At 33.5% G+C, this 15108-nt stretch overlaps 3 protein-coding genes across 3 annotated transcripts; all 3 read right to left on the bottom strand.

The window, feature by feature from the left end:
• Positions 1–234: 234 nt before the first annotated feature.
• On the bottom strand, positions 235–3326 carry LOC101515421 (protein S-acyltransferase 18). The gene is made up of 9 exons (XM_004495799.3): positions 3118–3326; positions 2908–3021; positions 2465–2803; positions 2068–2136; positions 1879–1950; positions 1631–1759; positions 1442–1522; positions 1077–1247; positions 235–995 (listed from the first exon to the last, which is right to left on the bottom strand). The coding sequence occupies exons 1-9, from the start codon at positions 3169–3171 to the stop codon at positions 480–482; spliced, it is 1545 nt and encodes a 514-aa protein (XP_004495856.1). The 5' UTR covers positions 3172–3326; the 3' UTR covers positions 235–479.
• Positions 3327–4444: 1118 nt separating this feature from the next.
• Positions 4445–6135, bottom strand: LOC101515097 (auxin-responsive protein IAA30-like). The gene is made up of 4 exons (XM_004495798.4): positions 5922–6135; positions 5495–5670; positions 5296–5395; positions 4445–5175 (listed from the first exon to the last, which is right to left on the bottom strand). Exons 1-4 carry the CDS (start codon positions 6098–6100, stop codon positions 5115–5117), a joined length of 516 nt encoding a protein of 171 aa, XP_004495855.1. The 5' UTR covers positions 6101–6135; the 3' UTR covers positions 4445–5114.
• Positions 6136–8659: 2524 nt separating this feature from the next.
• Positions 8660–14862, bottom strand: LOC101514774 (protoporphyrinogen oxidase 1, chloroplastic). Its single transcript, XM_004495797.4, has 9 exons — positions 14291–14862; positions 13106–13291; positions 12885–12969; positions 11488–11635; positions 11326–11406; positions 11064–11235; positions 10007–10166; positions 9742–9845; positions 8660–9206 (listed from the first exon to the last, which is right to left on the bottom strand). The coding sequence occupies exons 1-9, from the start codon at positions 14729–14731 to the stop codon at positions 8907–8909; spliced, it is 1677 nt and encodes a 558-aa protein (XP_004495854.1). The 5' UTR covers positions 14732–14862; the 3' UTR covers positions 8660–8906.
• Between the last annotated feature and the right edge of the window lie 246 nt (positions 14863–15108).

Here is a 15108-nt window from a genome sequence, read left to right as displayed (position 1 = left end):
GCTTAGGTTCTTGGGGCAAAGGGAAAAAGAGGATTTCACTCATATGAAAAGACTTTTAAATGTGAGTTTGTGTTTTTTTTTTATATTAAAAGCTTGCCGGCATGATTGTCATTGGTTTGTTTTCAATAGAAGTGAAATGAGGACATCAAAAGATGGTTTAAAACAATTTTGTCTTTATAATAAGAACAAAATAATAATAATCAATATTATTCTAACAACATTTGGAAAACAAGATTACAAAAATTCACAGATAGATGATTGCATTACCTATGTATGAGAATTAACTGATAAATGAGTTATTGTTACAGGTCCATTGGCTTAACTATCCCATGTATATAGAGTAAACAGAAATTCATGTTACATAAAGTTTGATAACCCCATGTATAAATTAGAAGGAATCATTGTTACATAAAAAATGGACATATTAACAAATCTTTCTCTAAGATTGAGAATCATTCTCAATTTATAAAATACAAAGCCTATCTTGGGGAAGGTTCACTTCCATCTTTGCTGATAACTGAACATAGAACTTGCCTGGAAATGTGTGTTTCAAGCTCCCTAGACACACCTGCTAGCTTCAAGTCAAAACTGCTTCTATACTTGTGCTGTGGAGATGCAATCACGCTGCTAGAGAATACCGTTGGCGAGCCTGCAGAAAATCTTCTTCTTGGACTTGAAAGCCTTATTGGTGATACAGGAAGTTTCTCTTTTGCTATAAAAGGTGTTGACCCAATTCCCTCATTCCCAATATCTTTAATCGCATCCATCAATGGTCCGCGTTTTGTCTCCAATGGAAGAGGTCTTAACGAACTATGCTCCCTTGTCGGTCTTTCTCGCATGAGCCTTTCCCTCGCTTTCTCAGCTGCCAGTAGAGCTTTTTCTCTGGTCAACTTTATGAGTTTCCAAGGGTTAATGCTTACATGAAACCTTTTTGTGTTGATCAAAGGAGAAGGTTCAGTATCTCCTTCAATCTTGATAGACAACCTAGGTGAGCTCTTAAAACACACAAAAAAGTTCCCATATAAGGCTTGGGTCAACACTAAAGCATAAAATGATGCAGTCTATTTAATTTTTACCTGGTTTTCCCTCTGTCCTTTGCATAGAAACCTTGACATTAGTGTTGGCTTTTCAGGTGAGTCAAAATCAATGCTATCATCTGATGAGAGGTCAGAATCATCAAATGATTCCAATTCCATGGCTTGATTCTCTTCTCTCATCGCCAGAATATAGTCATAGGTCCTCATCCCCTTTAAACAAATCAAATGACATTCAACAGCAATAAAAGAACATCACGTAAAATGGAAGGCTGAACTAATTATCAAAGTATGTGTCTGTCTTCTGAACACTTTGACAAACTAATCATTAAGCATCTACTTGAATTAATATTAAAACATAGTACTATATCATAGTTGACATTTAAAACAGTAAGAAAGAAAACTACCTTACGTATTAGCAGCACGTGAAAGAAGAAAAGCTGCCCTAGTGCAGCTGAACTATAAGCTGTCAATAAGAGAAGTAACATCTGTAGCATTCAAAGAAGTTCAAAGCAAATCAGAATTGATGTTAGATTGAAGATTCAAGTCAAGGGCAAAATACAAAATTTCCCAAAAACAGTTCAGATAACTATTACACATATGGTGGCAAGAAGTCCTCTTGGAAACTCTAAAAAAAGCTTCCTCTGAAGCTCCTTTTCTAATCCTCTCTTATCCACAAAGCACCTGATAAATATAGCAATTGCAGCCCCTCCTTCAATGAGAAGCTGCGTACATAACAGACAGTGTTGGAAATGATTCAACAAAATCTAAGTGAAACACTTTTCTGTGTACAAAAATTGAAGAGAATATTATATTATATTTATCTATACTATTGAGTACTAACCATTAACAGGACAAAAATCATTAGAAGAAAGAACGAAGTGTAGTTCCTTTTCCCAATACAGTTATTTAACCACTGAAAACATGAGAAGAAAATAATAATAGTATATCAACAATAAAAGTAGGAATAATATATCAACAATAAAAGATTACAAGGAATTTATAAATGCCAGAAGCCTAACAAAATACTGACCCTGCAATGATGATCAAACCCTTCGACGCAACGATTACATGTTCTGCAGTGCTTACTGTGCTTTTTCACCTGATTTACATAAGAACACAGTTTTATAACTTATAAGTTAGATCTAAACCACACAATTAGAGTCTATTTGGATAATCTGCTTAATTAAGCTATAAGTTTCTATATAAGTTATTTTTACGACAAAAAGATAAAATAATGTCAAACTGTTTTTATATAGTAAGTTATAAGTTGTTTTGATAAACTGAAAATGATTTACATGTAATAAGCTGTTTCCATAAGCTCTATCTAACTTTCTCACATGTGCTAATGACAGTAGACAAGTTCAAATAAGTCAATCTAAAAAAGACCTTTATTATAAGATAAAAATCAAGGGAAGCAAAATGGGAACCTCAAAATCACAAAGTGTACAAAATGAGATGTCATCCTCTTTAAGATCAGGGGCAATAGCATCATCATCATCTTTCACAACAAGTGGAAATGGGAGAAGAGGTTCCACTTGTGCACTAGTCTTGAATGGATCCAAGTACTTCCTCTTAATGAATGTCCTAAGCATCTTCTTTTCCACCCTCCTGAAAAACCTCACCACAATCTGACCAATAATGAATCCATAGTTCAGCTTCGGAATTCCATTCCTTTTAGGTTTTTTCTTCATCTTCTTCCTGAAACTTGTTCTGTCTGTAGGATCAATCGCCGTACACCTCAGAAACAGAAACATAACCGAAATTGCCTATGCAAAACAACAAAGTTATTAGTACAATATATATCTGTTTAAGAAAACAATAACAAAATTTGAGATGAAAATGAATACTTAAAAAAATAAAAAATAATCACCATGAAGGAAAAGATGAAGGTAAGTGTCATCTCGGCGGTTCGATTTCCGAGGAAAAGTCCGAGGAAAGTGTAGAAACAGACCACCAGAAAAGTATAAATTGCCATGCCAACAAACTGTAACATTTTGTAATGACAGGTTAAAAATAAGCATCATATAAAATGTGCATAATTTGAAATGAAAGAATAGAAAGGATGAGTTGAGTTAGTTACCTGTAAAGAGTGGAGAGGACGTTGAAAGCCATGGCGTCTCATAGTGTATGACATTCAAATGTGGTATTCGATTTTGGGAGTTTTGCTTGGTGAAGCTGTTTCTTCTCGTCAACGGTCGACTCCACAGAGAGAGAGAGAGTGTCTTTTGTTTTTCAAAATTGAATTGAATTGAAGCGCGCTCGAGGCATGGCTTCTTCGGCTTTGTCGCCTTGTGGCTTGTGTTGTTGCCAAAACAAAACAAGTTTGTGGTATTGGTGGGACCCATCGTATTTTTTATTCCTCTTGGACTGGACTTCAATTTTACCCTTTTCAGTCTTTTACCATTTATTTTTCATTTTACACTCAATGCTCTCGCACCCCTACCAATTTTTTTTTACGCAAAATACGATTTACATTTCAAAATTTTCAAACAATTGTGTTTCGAAAAACATGAAGCAATTGAGTTGGAAAATTGGGTCTGAATTTCTTCGATTTGTATGAAATTGAGAAGATTTAGTTTTATTTTATTGTTATTTAAGTCATAAAATAAATGATATATGTAAGTCTCACGTATTTAAAAATATAACATGTCATCACAACACACGAATAATAATTTATATTTAATGTAATGGGCTATGTTGAGCAATAGATAATTAGTTGAAGAAATAAAAATTGCTATTTTTCTTCTTAATTTCAGTACTATTGTAATAAATGACAACGTCTATCATTTTTTGAGATGAAAGATATTGTTTACTCATTTAACATTATCTCTTGCTCACACCTATGTGAGATTTCTTAATTTTCAATACTCCTCTTCAAATAAATTATTCTCTTTAATAAGGTCAATTGCTACTTTGTCTCATGTCTTTTCTCCCTTTTATTTTTATTTTTGTCACGTGAATTTTTGTGTGTTTGTTTTGGACTTATACTCAAAGGAGGTACGATACTACCTGTATTGGGGTTGTTAAACATATCTAAATGAAATATTGTATGAGTTAATGAAGCTTGACAAGAAAGTGGGCTAGTTGGTGTTTTAACTTTGGAGGTCCATGGTCTAAAAGTTAAACCAAAGGATTCAAATTAATTTTAAATAAATTAATTATACAAAATTAATTTTAGTTAAAATTGAGTTAGAATTAAAAAACAATCATTTATGTTTAGACATCTCTATGTAAAAGTCAATTGAATAATAAAAATATTACGTTTGAAGTTAAAATCTACGAATTAAATTTATAAATAAAAAAAATCAATTTTACTTAAAATACCTCCATACATGTCAAAATAAATTCTACATCTTTGAAATAGATTTTGCGACATCCAAAGTAAAACTAAGGAAAGAAACATGATAAACTCTATAATAATAACATAATTGGCATCGAATGTTTATTAAATTTTAATAAACACATTCAACTTTTTTTTTATCTAACTCATATCAATCTGGGTTGTTGTATTGCATCGAGCAGAAAAGATACACTAACTTTAGTTAACTGTTATCGACATAGTACTTATGGCTGTCCCTTTTATGCTCCTTATTCCTCCCACATTAGCTGCTTCAAGTTTCAACTTTGCTACCCCGTATCCCTCGTTTAATTTTGTGCAATTTTCCTTTTGTTTGTTGATTTTCCTTGTGGATTGTGCCGAGCAGCAGGATCTTAACTATTACGAGATTATGTCGGTAACATAGAAGCCAAAATTTGACTTCTAGAAACTTTGAATCAAATAAAGCAACTAGGGGCGTGGACAATAAAGTAACATTGTGTCTATCTATTTATTTATTCAAGACTTTCATATAATGATAAAAAAAAACAATTGATTAAAATTCTTATATAACCCTTTAAAACACTTCTTTGTTCATTTCTATTTTAAAATGGACCTAATCTTAAAGGACTTTACAAAAATTTAAACATCCAAATGAAAGGTCTTTAACCCTTCACTTTTCCACTTTGTCACAATCTCTCTCACCCCCTTGGTAGTCTTCAAACATAATCTAAGAGTATTTTGATCACTAATATATGCTTTTAACACCCAAATGCATCTACCCTTGTGATCTTCAACCTCTTCACAGATGATAAGAACATCCTACATGACCAATAAAAGAGCTACAACATTAGTAATTATTTAATTCACAAATTAGAAGAGAATGTAATTAAATTAATGAGTGAAATTAAAAGACATAGTTAATTAATTAAGTTAACTTACTCCCAAGGGACATCTCCAACCATAATCAAATCTCCTTCTCCATCTTCATATGTTAGCACATGACATCTCTCTGATTGCATTCCATCCATATCAGTCCCCCCTGTTCCAATAAACAGACCACATTAATTATTAATTACTCATTTAACTATAACAAGGAAACAATTAAAAATGCATTAATTAATTAATTAATTTAACTTACATAGAATGGTAGTGTCGAACATTTGCTCAAGGGTATTTACTAACTCTTGATAACCACCATGAGCTAATAAATTGAGTTTTCTCCCAATTGGAATGCCTTCCATGTAAACCTTCACAAAGAAGCTATTGTAATCGTTACAATCATTTACTTCAGCACCTTGTTGATGCCACTGTCCCCTATATTATCAGAAATCAATCACACAAATTAATATTTAATAAGGTGAAACAATTGTTAATTTAGGTAGCTAATTAAATTACAACCAACCAAATGTGGAAGAAAAAAAAATTACTCTTCAAAATAAAATAAAAAACAAAAAATACAAATGTATTTGGTTTACAATATAAATCTAATACATTTATATATTATTTTGTTTATATTTCATTCTAAAATTGACGATGTAATAAATAATGTTCTGTTTATTGCATACCTTGAAGTGGAAGTGCCAAAATATTGTTGAGTTGTGGAAATGCTCAAACCAAGTCTAAGATCAGGAGAAAGATGTGGAGTAGTAGTATTTTGGTGTGTGATAGAGGAAGAAACATTTGAGGAAACATTTTTCCTTCTACTGTTGGTGGAAGAGGAAGAAGAAGTAGAGGTTTTACCCATTTTGGAATGAGTAGTTTAGTTGAAGAAGCCGCCAACTTATAAGGTTTAAATAATAAAGAAAGAGAAAAAACACTTTTTGAGGTACAGCGCCACCCCGCCATTTCTCTTTTTCTTTGTCCTATGTAATATGTAATTAGTAGACCTAAAATGTTGCCATAGTAGCCGACAATTACACGTGTCAATTCATAAAGCGCATAAGCAATGAGTGCTTTATTTCCACTCCTATATACATATAATAATTCAGAATTTCTCATTTTCTTCCTATTAAAACTACACTTCATTTTGTTGTTATTTATAAATAAAAATTGAATATTTAGTCTAAATTTTGGGCAGAGTACGTTAATTTTTGTTTATTGATTTTTACTTATAAATAGGAATGAAAGGAAGTGAAAAAAAAAGTCACATATTGTAAGATGATATATTAGTAAATATTAATTTTTTTATACCTTTGTTAATTTACTATCTATTTTCAATATAGGTTGATATAAAATATTTAGTAATGAAATTGTATTTGAAATATCTTTTTAAAATCATAATATTAAATTATTTATATTGATATTATATGTTTTCTATTTTTAATTATATATTTCATTTGAAATGAACTATAAATAAAAAATGATATTTAAAAAGTTGATATATCTTATATAAATATCATATACATTAATTTTGTTTATATTATTTCATTCTAAAAATATAATAGGAAACATTATAAACTCGTAAAAGATATTAAAAGTCACAACTCTTTTGATAATTAGAACGAATTTATACGTTAGTATAATTTTTCGTTTTGGCGCAAAACACTCACATGTAACTTGTTCAACATTTGTATGATTAAAATACTTGAATTAGTAGATATTTGAAGATAGTATTGGCGATCGATTACAAATTTACAACTACAAGAGAGATAATAGTTAGACAAAGTGTGTGGTCGGTATAAATATTTTACAATACAAAGGTAGTAATGTCTAAATATGTAATCAATGTTCAATGGATCGTGTTATTCGTGAGGGACCTTGGTTGCAGATACCAAATGTACAATGCCATTGGTAGAATTGAGGCTAAAAATACTGCTACGTACCAAGGAAAACATATTGATGTATACTTCTTGAAGTGATTAGAAAATATGTTCTTTCATTCCTTTTCATGAATTAACTGCACCAGACAAAGCTCATCACTTTTTTCTTTCATTTGAAAAGAGTTGTTGTGTCTATTTATTTCCTTTTTTTTAGGCGGTTTCATTTTATTTTACTATCTGTGCAATGCACTTATGGATATGGGGTATTTTTTAGTTTAATATATCTGCAGTAATTTGAGGATGATAAAGAACAAAAGATTACATCGTGAACTACGTGACAAGAGTTGAATCTATTAAAAGTATTAATGTCTTTTCTTAGTCGTAAAATGATATAGGGGACAGGCAATCAACTCGATTTGATAACATACTACTATAAGGAAAAATAATTAAATAAGTTTCATTCAACACAACACATGTTAGAAACACACTATTAAATTAATGTATGTTATTAGTCCTTTTCTTACAAAATAATTATCATTTGTTATAAATTTATCATAAACATTTTGACAAGGTCATAAAGTTTTTGAGTCAAAAAAGAGAGGCCATAAAGTTTTAATTTGTTCCAAATATTTATTAATTATTATATTAGAAAACTAATACTATTATTCGATAGCATATTCATCAAGTATATAGCAAAACTCCGTATATCTAATCTAATTAGTGATACATCCAACTCTCTCACGCATTATTTTCTTAACCCTTGTCACATGTTGAAAACGATATTTCATGTTTGATTGGTAACAAAGTTTACTAGGATAGGTTAATCTAAAGATATGGCGACTGCTATTTAAAGAGGAATTTTTGACAAAATTTTCAAACAAGGTAAAAAGGAAGGAAAAAAAAAGGTAGTATAGTAAAAGGTAAAACTGTTCCCCACCATCCGAACAGTAAGTTGTTTCGATTAGCCATCAAAATGTCATGTGGTCTCCCAATACAGTCTGTGTGCTGAACCTTAGAAAAGCAAGGTGTAACACACATCCGCTTTTTCTTAAATAGCATCACTAATGTGTCTTGCTATGTGAAGACCAAATCGTCCATTTTCTTTGCTGTTCCTTTTCTAACGCCTTGTTTTTCATTGCTTGGTTCCTTGGTCATCATTGTACGTTTCCTTTGAAACCCTGAGTTACATTCATTGGTCAAACCTTCTAGATGTCTACATTTAATTACTTTTGAAATCCCCCATGTAAGGATGTCCCCACCACTCCAAAACGAATAGTTGAATGCTAACAGTGGGGGCTTGACGCACTTTTAGTGTCTAACTGTTATCATTGTTTATTATTGTTATTTTCAGCGTGAATCCAACCCATATTGCCATGCAGAAATTATTCTTTGCTCACCACACACGGCCAGAATAGAAGCCACTTGGTAGGTCAATTGTTATTTGAATATTGTATGGTAGCACAGAGCAAACCATCTGTGTTTAGCCACAAAATGAACTACAAAAAATCTATTCAAACAAATATGCGTACTTGAAGACATAAACCTTGTAATCATGTAACTTAAGCATTTATTTCAAAGCAGTGTCTAGATTTACATATAACAGGTCAAATTCTACAAAATGAGGGCGGCAAAGTGATAGCTACCTTGCTATATGCATGTGAAGTATACGAAACATTACCTGTAACAGAAGCCACCAAGAACCTAACACAATAAATAAATTACAGAAACTTTGTCATTTCAATTCAATGGAATACATGAAGTCCCACCCATTTCATGAAAACAAATATGCCACTACTTGTACACTCTCTGCGAGAGAAAATCATTTACTTCAGCTGCTACCTCATAGGCTCCCTCGACACACCGTCCCAAGGCAACACCAGTCACATAGTTGCCCCCAAGGAACAACCCCTCAAACCCAGTACTTTTTAGAGACACTTTAGCAGCATCTAGGAGATCAAGATGTCCAATTAAGAACTGTGGAATAGCTTGAGGCCACAGTCTCACCCCCAAAAAAAGCGGATCCGGAGCATTTGGGTTTATGAGAATATTTCTCAAATCTCGATCAACTGCTTCAACAAGTTCACTCTCCGTCTGCCATCAAACAAAAGGTTATAGGAGTTAGGAGTAAAGAAAACAAATCTAATAAAACAGATAGAGAAATCGTTTCATTTTAACAAAATAACTAATGCAGGTATGTTAGTATGTAACATGTATGGATCCAAGCATATACGATCAAATGACAGAGATGATGCCTAAAACCCAGAACCACCAATTATCAAGACATAATGAAGCAGAACAAGTGGCCTAAACAAGGGGCCTAGAGTACTCCTCTATGGCAGCTTACTCCTTTAACTAAGATTTCAAATATTCTCTTAAGAAACTAAACCTAAGTAATTATTATTTATGCAGAAAAGTGTGAACATTTGAAGTAAGGTCATTGGACCAGGGTTGTTCGAAACAGCCATACAACCCAGTAGTGAAAATCATTAACGGTTCTTTACTATCCTTGAAGTTTCCATACAAAAAGAAGAAAAAGAGCCTAGTTCACTTTCGCCTAATTTGACACTATAACAGCTCAAACAATGGCGCCTATGCTAGATGTTCATGTTTAATATAAATGATGCACCTTTGATAAAATTCCAGGATTGGTAGCCCCTCCAATATAATTCAAGAGCAGAACCCTTCCAGGTGGTGCTCGGTTAGGGAAAAGTGAAGAGCTGTATATAGTTCCTGTCAAGCCCACAAATATGTTATCATTACTATACCTGCCAAACCACTACAACATATTCCACAGCCCCCAATTCATACTTGGATGGTAATAATTAAAAAACGTGTGGCAACTTAAATGTGCAGTGAGCTCCCACTTTTGCATTATAAAATCAAATATTTACCTAATGTTTGCACTCCTTGGGAACGTGGATGCAATTGACCAAACCCCTTCAACTCGCCATCTATCAAGCATTCTGATCTAATGGCTTCTTTTGGATAGGAAATGGAAACTGCAGCAACCGGAGGGTAATAAAACTTTGAAAGTGCATCTGCGGCAGTAGGCTGCAAGAGATATTAAAATATAGTCAGAAATAAATGCTTCAATTTATACATTGGCAACTATCATGTTTGTTAACAAGTATTTTTTGTTATCAGACTCAAGCCAAAGCCTATCTCAAAAGGAATGTGGCGTCGTGATCCTGGAACCCTGGCTTTCAAGTAGACAACTGATATTTAAGGAACCTAGTGCAATATAGCTTCTGCCATGAGGGGTCTAAGGAATGGCTGAACACATCACTGATATTTTATATGCAGCCTTACCTTGCATTTCACCACTAGTATACCATTACCAGAAAAGATTATAAGGTTTTCTAAATTTCTCAATAAACAGTAATTTCACAGTTGAGCACAAATAAACAAGGAACTATGATTGATATGAAAGTACTGGTGTAATCAAACTTATAGGCATCCATATATTTCAGTCATACACTTATGCAGTACGCACAGTATGTACGACAAACTTGTGTCCTGTTCTAGTTTGATTCTGAAAACTGTTTATTGCTAATCACTAAAGAAACCACAAACAAATTATCCATATTTGTAAGTTTTTTGAAAGGCTAACTCTTCTGCAGAGTATGTCAAAATTATCCACATGTGTGTAGGAAATCAATTATTTTCTATAAAATTCAGAGGATGATAAATAGTGACATGTGCAACCATGGGCACAAAGAAAATACAATGCATATGCACACTGCACACTGCACACAAAATAAACACCCACACATGCAAAGAGGCAAAAGACACGCAAGCACAGCAAACTAAAGACCTACAGTAAGGGATCAAATTTCACACAAACATAATTTCAATACGGCATATGACCAAGATCCAAAAGATTCAACTGATAAAACAGTCATCATCGAAGTAGAAAATTGATATAATCCCCTTTTGAGAGAAACTTACAGCCAGAGGACGCAGCAATGTACTAGCAACATGGGAAGGAATGGTCATGACAACAGTCTTGCTCTGCAAAGAAACGACTCCTTCTGGGGTTTCATATGTCAAACTGTACTCTCCACTATCCAGTTTACTAACACTTAAAAGCTTCCAAGATAATTTCACCTTGCTACCTAACCTGTCAACAGGAACACAATTCACTAGGAACAATACTCACGCAAATACCGGCGAATCAACAAGAACATTGGTATAACACAACAAATAATACCTAGCAGAAATTGCTTCTGGCAACATGGTAAGTCCCTTCCTGAAAGACCCAACAGTTTGACCCTTTGGTTTTGGCAGACGCCTACACAATTGTTGCAATTAGTGAACAAACCCATAAGTTATGGCAAAATATCCAAAAACTCCAGAGAAAATATATTTTTACGGGTCACGAGGTGGTTTAGTAGCTCCATTTTTCTCTTGTAATGCTTTGAAAGACCCACCAATAATGCTACCACCATTTTGTTCCAGTCTCCACACTTTCCCGAATGCTGCTTTCATACTTAATTTTGAAGGATCACCAGCATAGACACCTGTATATCACAAAATTCAGCTAAGTAGGATTTCCAATACCTTAACACAGACAGTAAAAAACTCATAACAGGATAGAAAAGCAAGATGAAGTAAGATCATGGATTACTATTTGCAGTAAGTGCTTGCCCAATTGTTGATTTGTCCATATACTTCAATATCGTTTATAAAAGGGAAAATGGAGGAAAGACAAATGATGCACTTATTAAATTGAGGCCTAATTAAGCTTTTGGTCCTTGTAGTTTGAGCTATGTGCGACTTTGGCCCTCTAGTTTGTTTTTTTTTTTTGAGCGATGATAGTCCCTCTATTTTAAAAACTAATCAACTATAGTCCTACCATCAATTGTCTTTCACATAAATCCTCTGAAGTCTAATTCTTTATTAAAAAAATTGGGGCTCAATGTTAGATTTCAGATATGAATTAAAAGTGAAAAAATTTGAAGAATTTTGTACAATGTGAGATTAGGGTAGAATAAAATTTGGTGAATTTTAAGTAAAATAATGTTTAAAAACAATTTAATCTATTCAAATTATAATTTTTATAAATTATGAGAATTTCAGAGTTTTAGACAGATGAAAAGGGATGGGGGGACTTAATTGAAACAATTAAATTTTGAGGGACTAAAATCGTTGGAAAAAAACTAGAGACCAAAAATTACACGCCATTTAAGCTAGAGGGGCCAAAATTGGAATTACGCCTTAAATTAATGTAGAGGATCAAATTTTAAGTATTATAAATGTCAAAACCAGCACATGTTATAAACCAATTAGAACATAGTGGTGTTGCTTCATGAAAAATATTCCCCTTCCCATGGCCCCAACAAACTCAAACAAGAAAATCGTGCATTTGGTTCAGTCTTGCATGATGGATTCAAGGATCATTATACAGTACTCAGAAAGATACAGAACAGTCCCAAAAAGTGTGGCCACTTATGTTTCAAGTTCCATATGAACGAAAGTTTAATCTATGCAAATTTTAATTTCAGTTTTCAAGAGACGAGTTGGAGGATGGATTTGAAATATTCTTTGGGGAGTCCATAAAACTTTTTATTCTATTAGGCTAAAAAGCAATTATCATGGTGGATTACATTTTATTGGCCAAAAACTGAATATTATAATCCAAACACCTATAGAATACAGAAATCTCTACCAGTACATCATAGAATAAAGTTAGTTAACTTGGAAGGTCGAAAAGAATACCAACAGAAAGAGTGGAAAACAGGGACAATGACAGAGATTGGTGGCCCTAACCTGAACAAAAGGGCTCTATCAAGCGTTCAAAAACCTCATCACCAAGATTACGACGCACGAATTCTTCAACTGATTCCTCATAACCCTGTAACCTTCGACAATATTATATCATATGAGAAGATCCAATTAAGAACACTTGCATTTATTTATCCTTCCAGATATTTCATTTGACACCAAGTAGTAATAATTAAACAAAAGAAAAGGATCAAAAGAGAACACACTGGAGGAGGAGGGCGAATTCCAAGTGCTCCAAAGCCAGCTCTGAGCTTGCCACCTATGCTCATTAAGTCAAAGAAAGGCAAATCAGCCGGCTTTCCCGGCACCGGTCTCAATTTCCCATTCCACAACACAAATCTAGGCGCATCAGGATCTCCCAGAACAAGTTCATCCTTCAAACCACTGTCTACCTGCCAAATGAAACAACCGTTGCCAAAAACTCAATCAACCCGTTTGAATCGGCTTATTTTAGTTTATCTGGTGACATAAACTCTAGTGGGCAAGGTTATCAAAATCGTGTTTTAATGCGTAAATACTAATGAATTTACGTTTTTAGGTGCCAAAAACAAATTAACTTGCTAATAAAGTTGAAATTTGATAAATTCGTACCAGAGAACGAACTAACGCGTGTGGATATGCAAATTTAGGGTAAATTCGTATGAATTCGAATTGTATAGCGTTTTTACCCTAATTTTAAAATTATGCCCAATTTTTGAAGCCCAACCTAAAAACCTACTTTTCAGTCTTCATCAACACGTTTAACGTTTTGTCTTCTCATTTCAGTGATTTCAGGGAACTACTCTCCTAATATTGCACTCATCTTCTCATTTCAGTGTTTTCAGGGAACTACTCTCCTAATATCGCACTCATCGAATTTATTATGGTGGTTTTGTATATTTTTAGTTTTTTACTTTATAATTAAGCTGAAAGTTTCGATTATTGATGTATTTATGGTATTATATAAGTATATATGTCATGTAAATATTAATTTCAATATTATTTTAATTTAACGTGAATTCGAAGAATTTACATTTTGATTTACATGTCGACTCCACCTAAACAAAACAAATTTACTTAAAAACTCGAATTTGACAACCTTGATTGTGAGACTGTTCTGAAGAGCTTATGAAAACAGCTTATGTACATATGATATGTTCATGAGGTGTTTTCAACTTATTTCTTTGAGTCAAATAGTTTATGATAACAACTTATAGCGGGCATCATCGGAGTTCAGCATTCGACATTATTTTATCTATCCTTAAAAAATTAGTTTATAAATAAGCACTTGTATATATGATAAGTGATTATTCTATAAGCCCTGTTTATCTAATCAGCCATTTTCAACCAATTACAGCCACATTGCCAATGAAACCCTAAAGAGAAAGAGGAGATTAATTACTGCTACATACCACCATGGTGAGCATAGGATCAGATGGCTGAAAACTGTTAGGACCTTCTTCCCAGAGGTAACCATCCCTCTCAACGGTGATGATATTGCCGCCAACTCTATCTCGAGCCTCGGTGACGATAACGTTGGGAGCAACATTGGCGTGCTTGGTGGAAAGAGCCTGGACGATGCAGAGGCCACTGATACCACCGCCTACGACAACACAATCAACAGGTGAATGGCCTCTGGCGACGGAACCGGAATTTGAGGCGGTTTTGGTCGGAGACGCGGTAGATTCCTCTGCAATTGAGCAGCGGAGGCGGAGAATAGGGTTATGGTGATTGCGAAGGAATTTAGATATTGGAATTGGCGAGGAGAAATGAAATGGAGAATGTAGAGAGGGGCGGAGAAGGGTTTGAGTGGGTGGGAATGGGAGGTCGTTGAAGAGGGTAAGTGTGACCATGGCGGGTAGTAATGGAGATAGAGGAAGAATGTTCCACTTCGTTATTCGTTATCTTTAACAGAACCAATACTTGTCCAATGTCCAAACAGCTGCTTGCTTGCAAATTGCAATTACCTCTTACACACTGCAGTGCACCACTCTTTACGCGGCTTGGGTTGGGAAATGACTCATTTACTGTCACGTATTCTTTTTATCATCATAGTGAAAATAAGTCATTATCATTTATCGGGGTAAATTAGTTTTATTTCTTACAGTTTTTTTTTATCAAACAAAAATTATATCTAACACAAAATTTAGAGATATAATCATTTTATACTGGCATCTAATATTTTTTAAAAATTTAACACTTTATATAAGTTACAAAAATTACCTAACAA

Source organism: Cicer arietinum, chromosome 4, assembly GCF_000331145.2.
Source record: "Cicer arietinum cultivar CDC Frontier isolate Library 1 chromosome 4, Cicar.CDCFrontier_v2.0, whole genome shotgun sequence".
NCBI classification, from domain to species: domain Eukaryota; kingdom Viridiplantae; phylum Streptophyta; class Magnoliopsida; order Fabales; family Fabaceae; genus Cicer; species Cicer arietinum.
Note: the sequence above shows the minus strand (reverse complement) of the source record. Positions and strands in the feature narration are given on the sequence as shown.

Coding starts and splice junctions, on each gene's coding strand:
- LOC101515421 (XM_004495799.3), bottom strand. CDS start 3,171: ATGTCATACACTATGAGACGCCATGGCTTTCAACGTCCTCTCCACTCT. Junction 2,804..2,907: donor CCTTCATCTTTTCCTTCATG/GTGATTATTTTT, acceptor TGTTTTGCATAG/GCAATTTCGGTTATGTTTCT. Junction 1,951..2,067: donor GGTTTGATCATCATTGCAGG/GTCAGTATTTTG, acceptor TCATGTTTTCAG/TGGTTAAATAACTGTATTGG.
- LOC101515097 (XM_004495798.4), bottom strand. CDS start 6,100: ATGGGTAAAACCTCTACTTCTTCTTCCTCTTCCACCAACAGTAGAAGG. Junction 5,671..5,921: donor TTTGGCACTTCCACTTCAAG/GTATGCAATAAA, acceptor CTGATAATATAG/GGGACAGTGGCATCAACAAG. Junction 5,176..5,295: donor GTTGGAGATGTCCCTTGGGA/GTAAGTTAACTT, acceptor TTGGTCATGTAG/GATGTTCTTATCATCTGTGA.
- LOC101514774 (XM_004495797.4), bottom strand. CDS start 14,731: ATGGTCACACTTACCCTCTTCAACGACCTCCCATTCCCACCCACTCAA. Junction 13,292..14,290: donor ATCCTATGCTCACCATGGTG/GTATGTAGCAGT, acceptor TTCATTTGGCAG/GTAGACAGTGGTTTGAAGGA. Junction 12,970..13,105: donor GAATTCGCCCTCCTCCTCCA/GTGTGTTCTCTT, acceptor CGAAGGTTACAG/GGTTATGAGGAATCAGTTGA.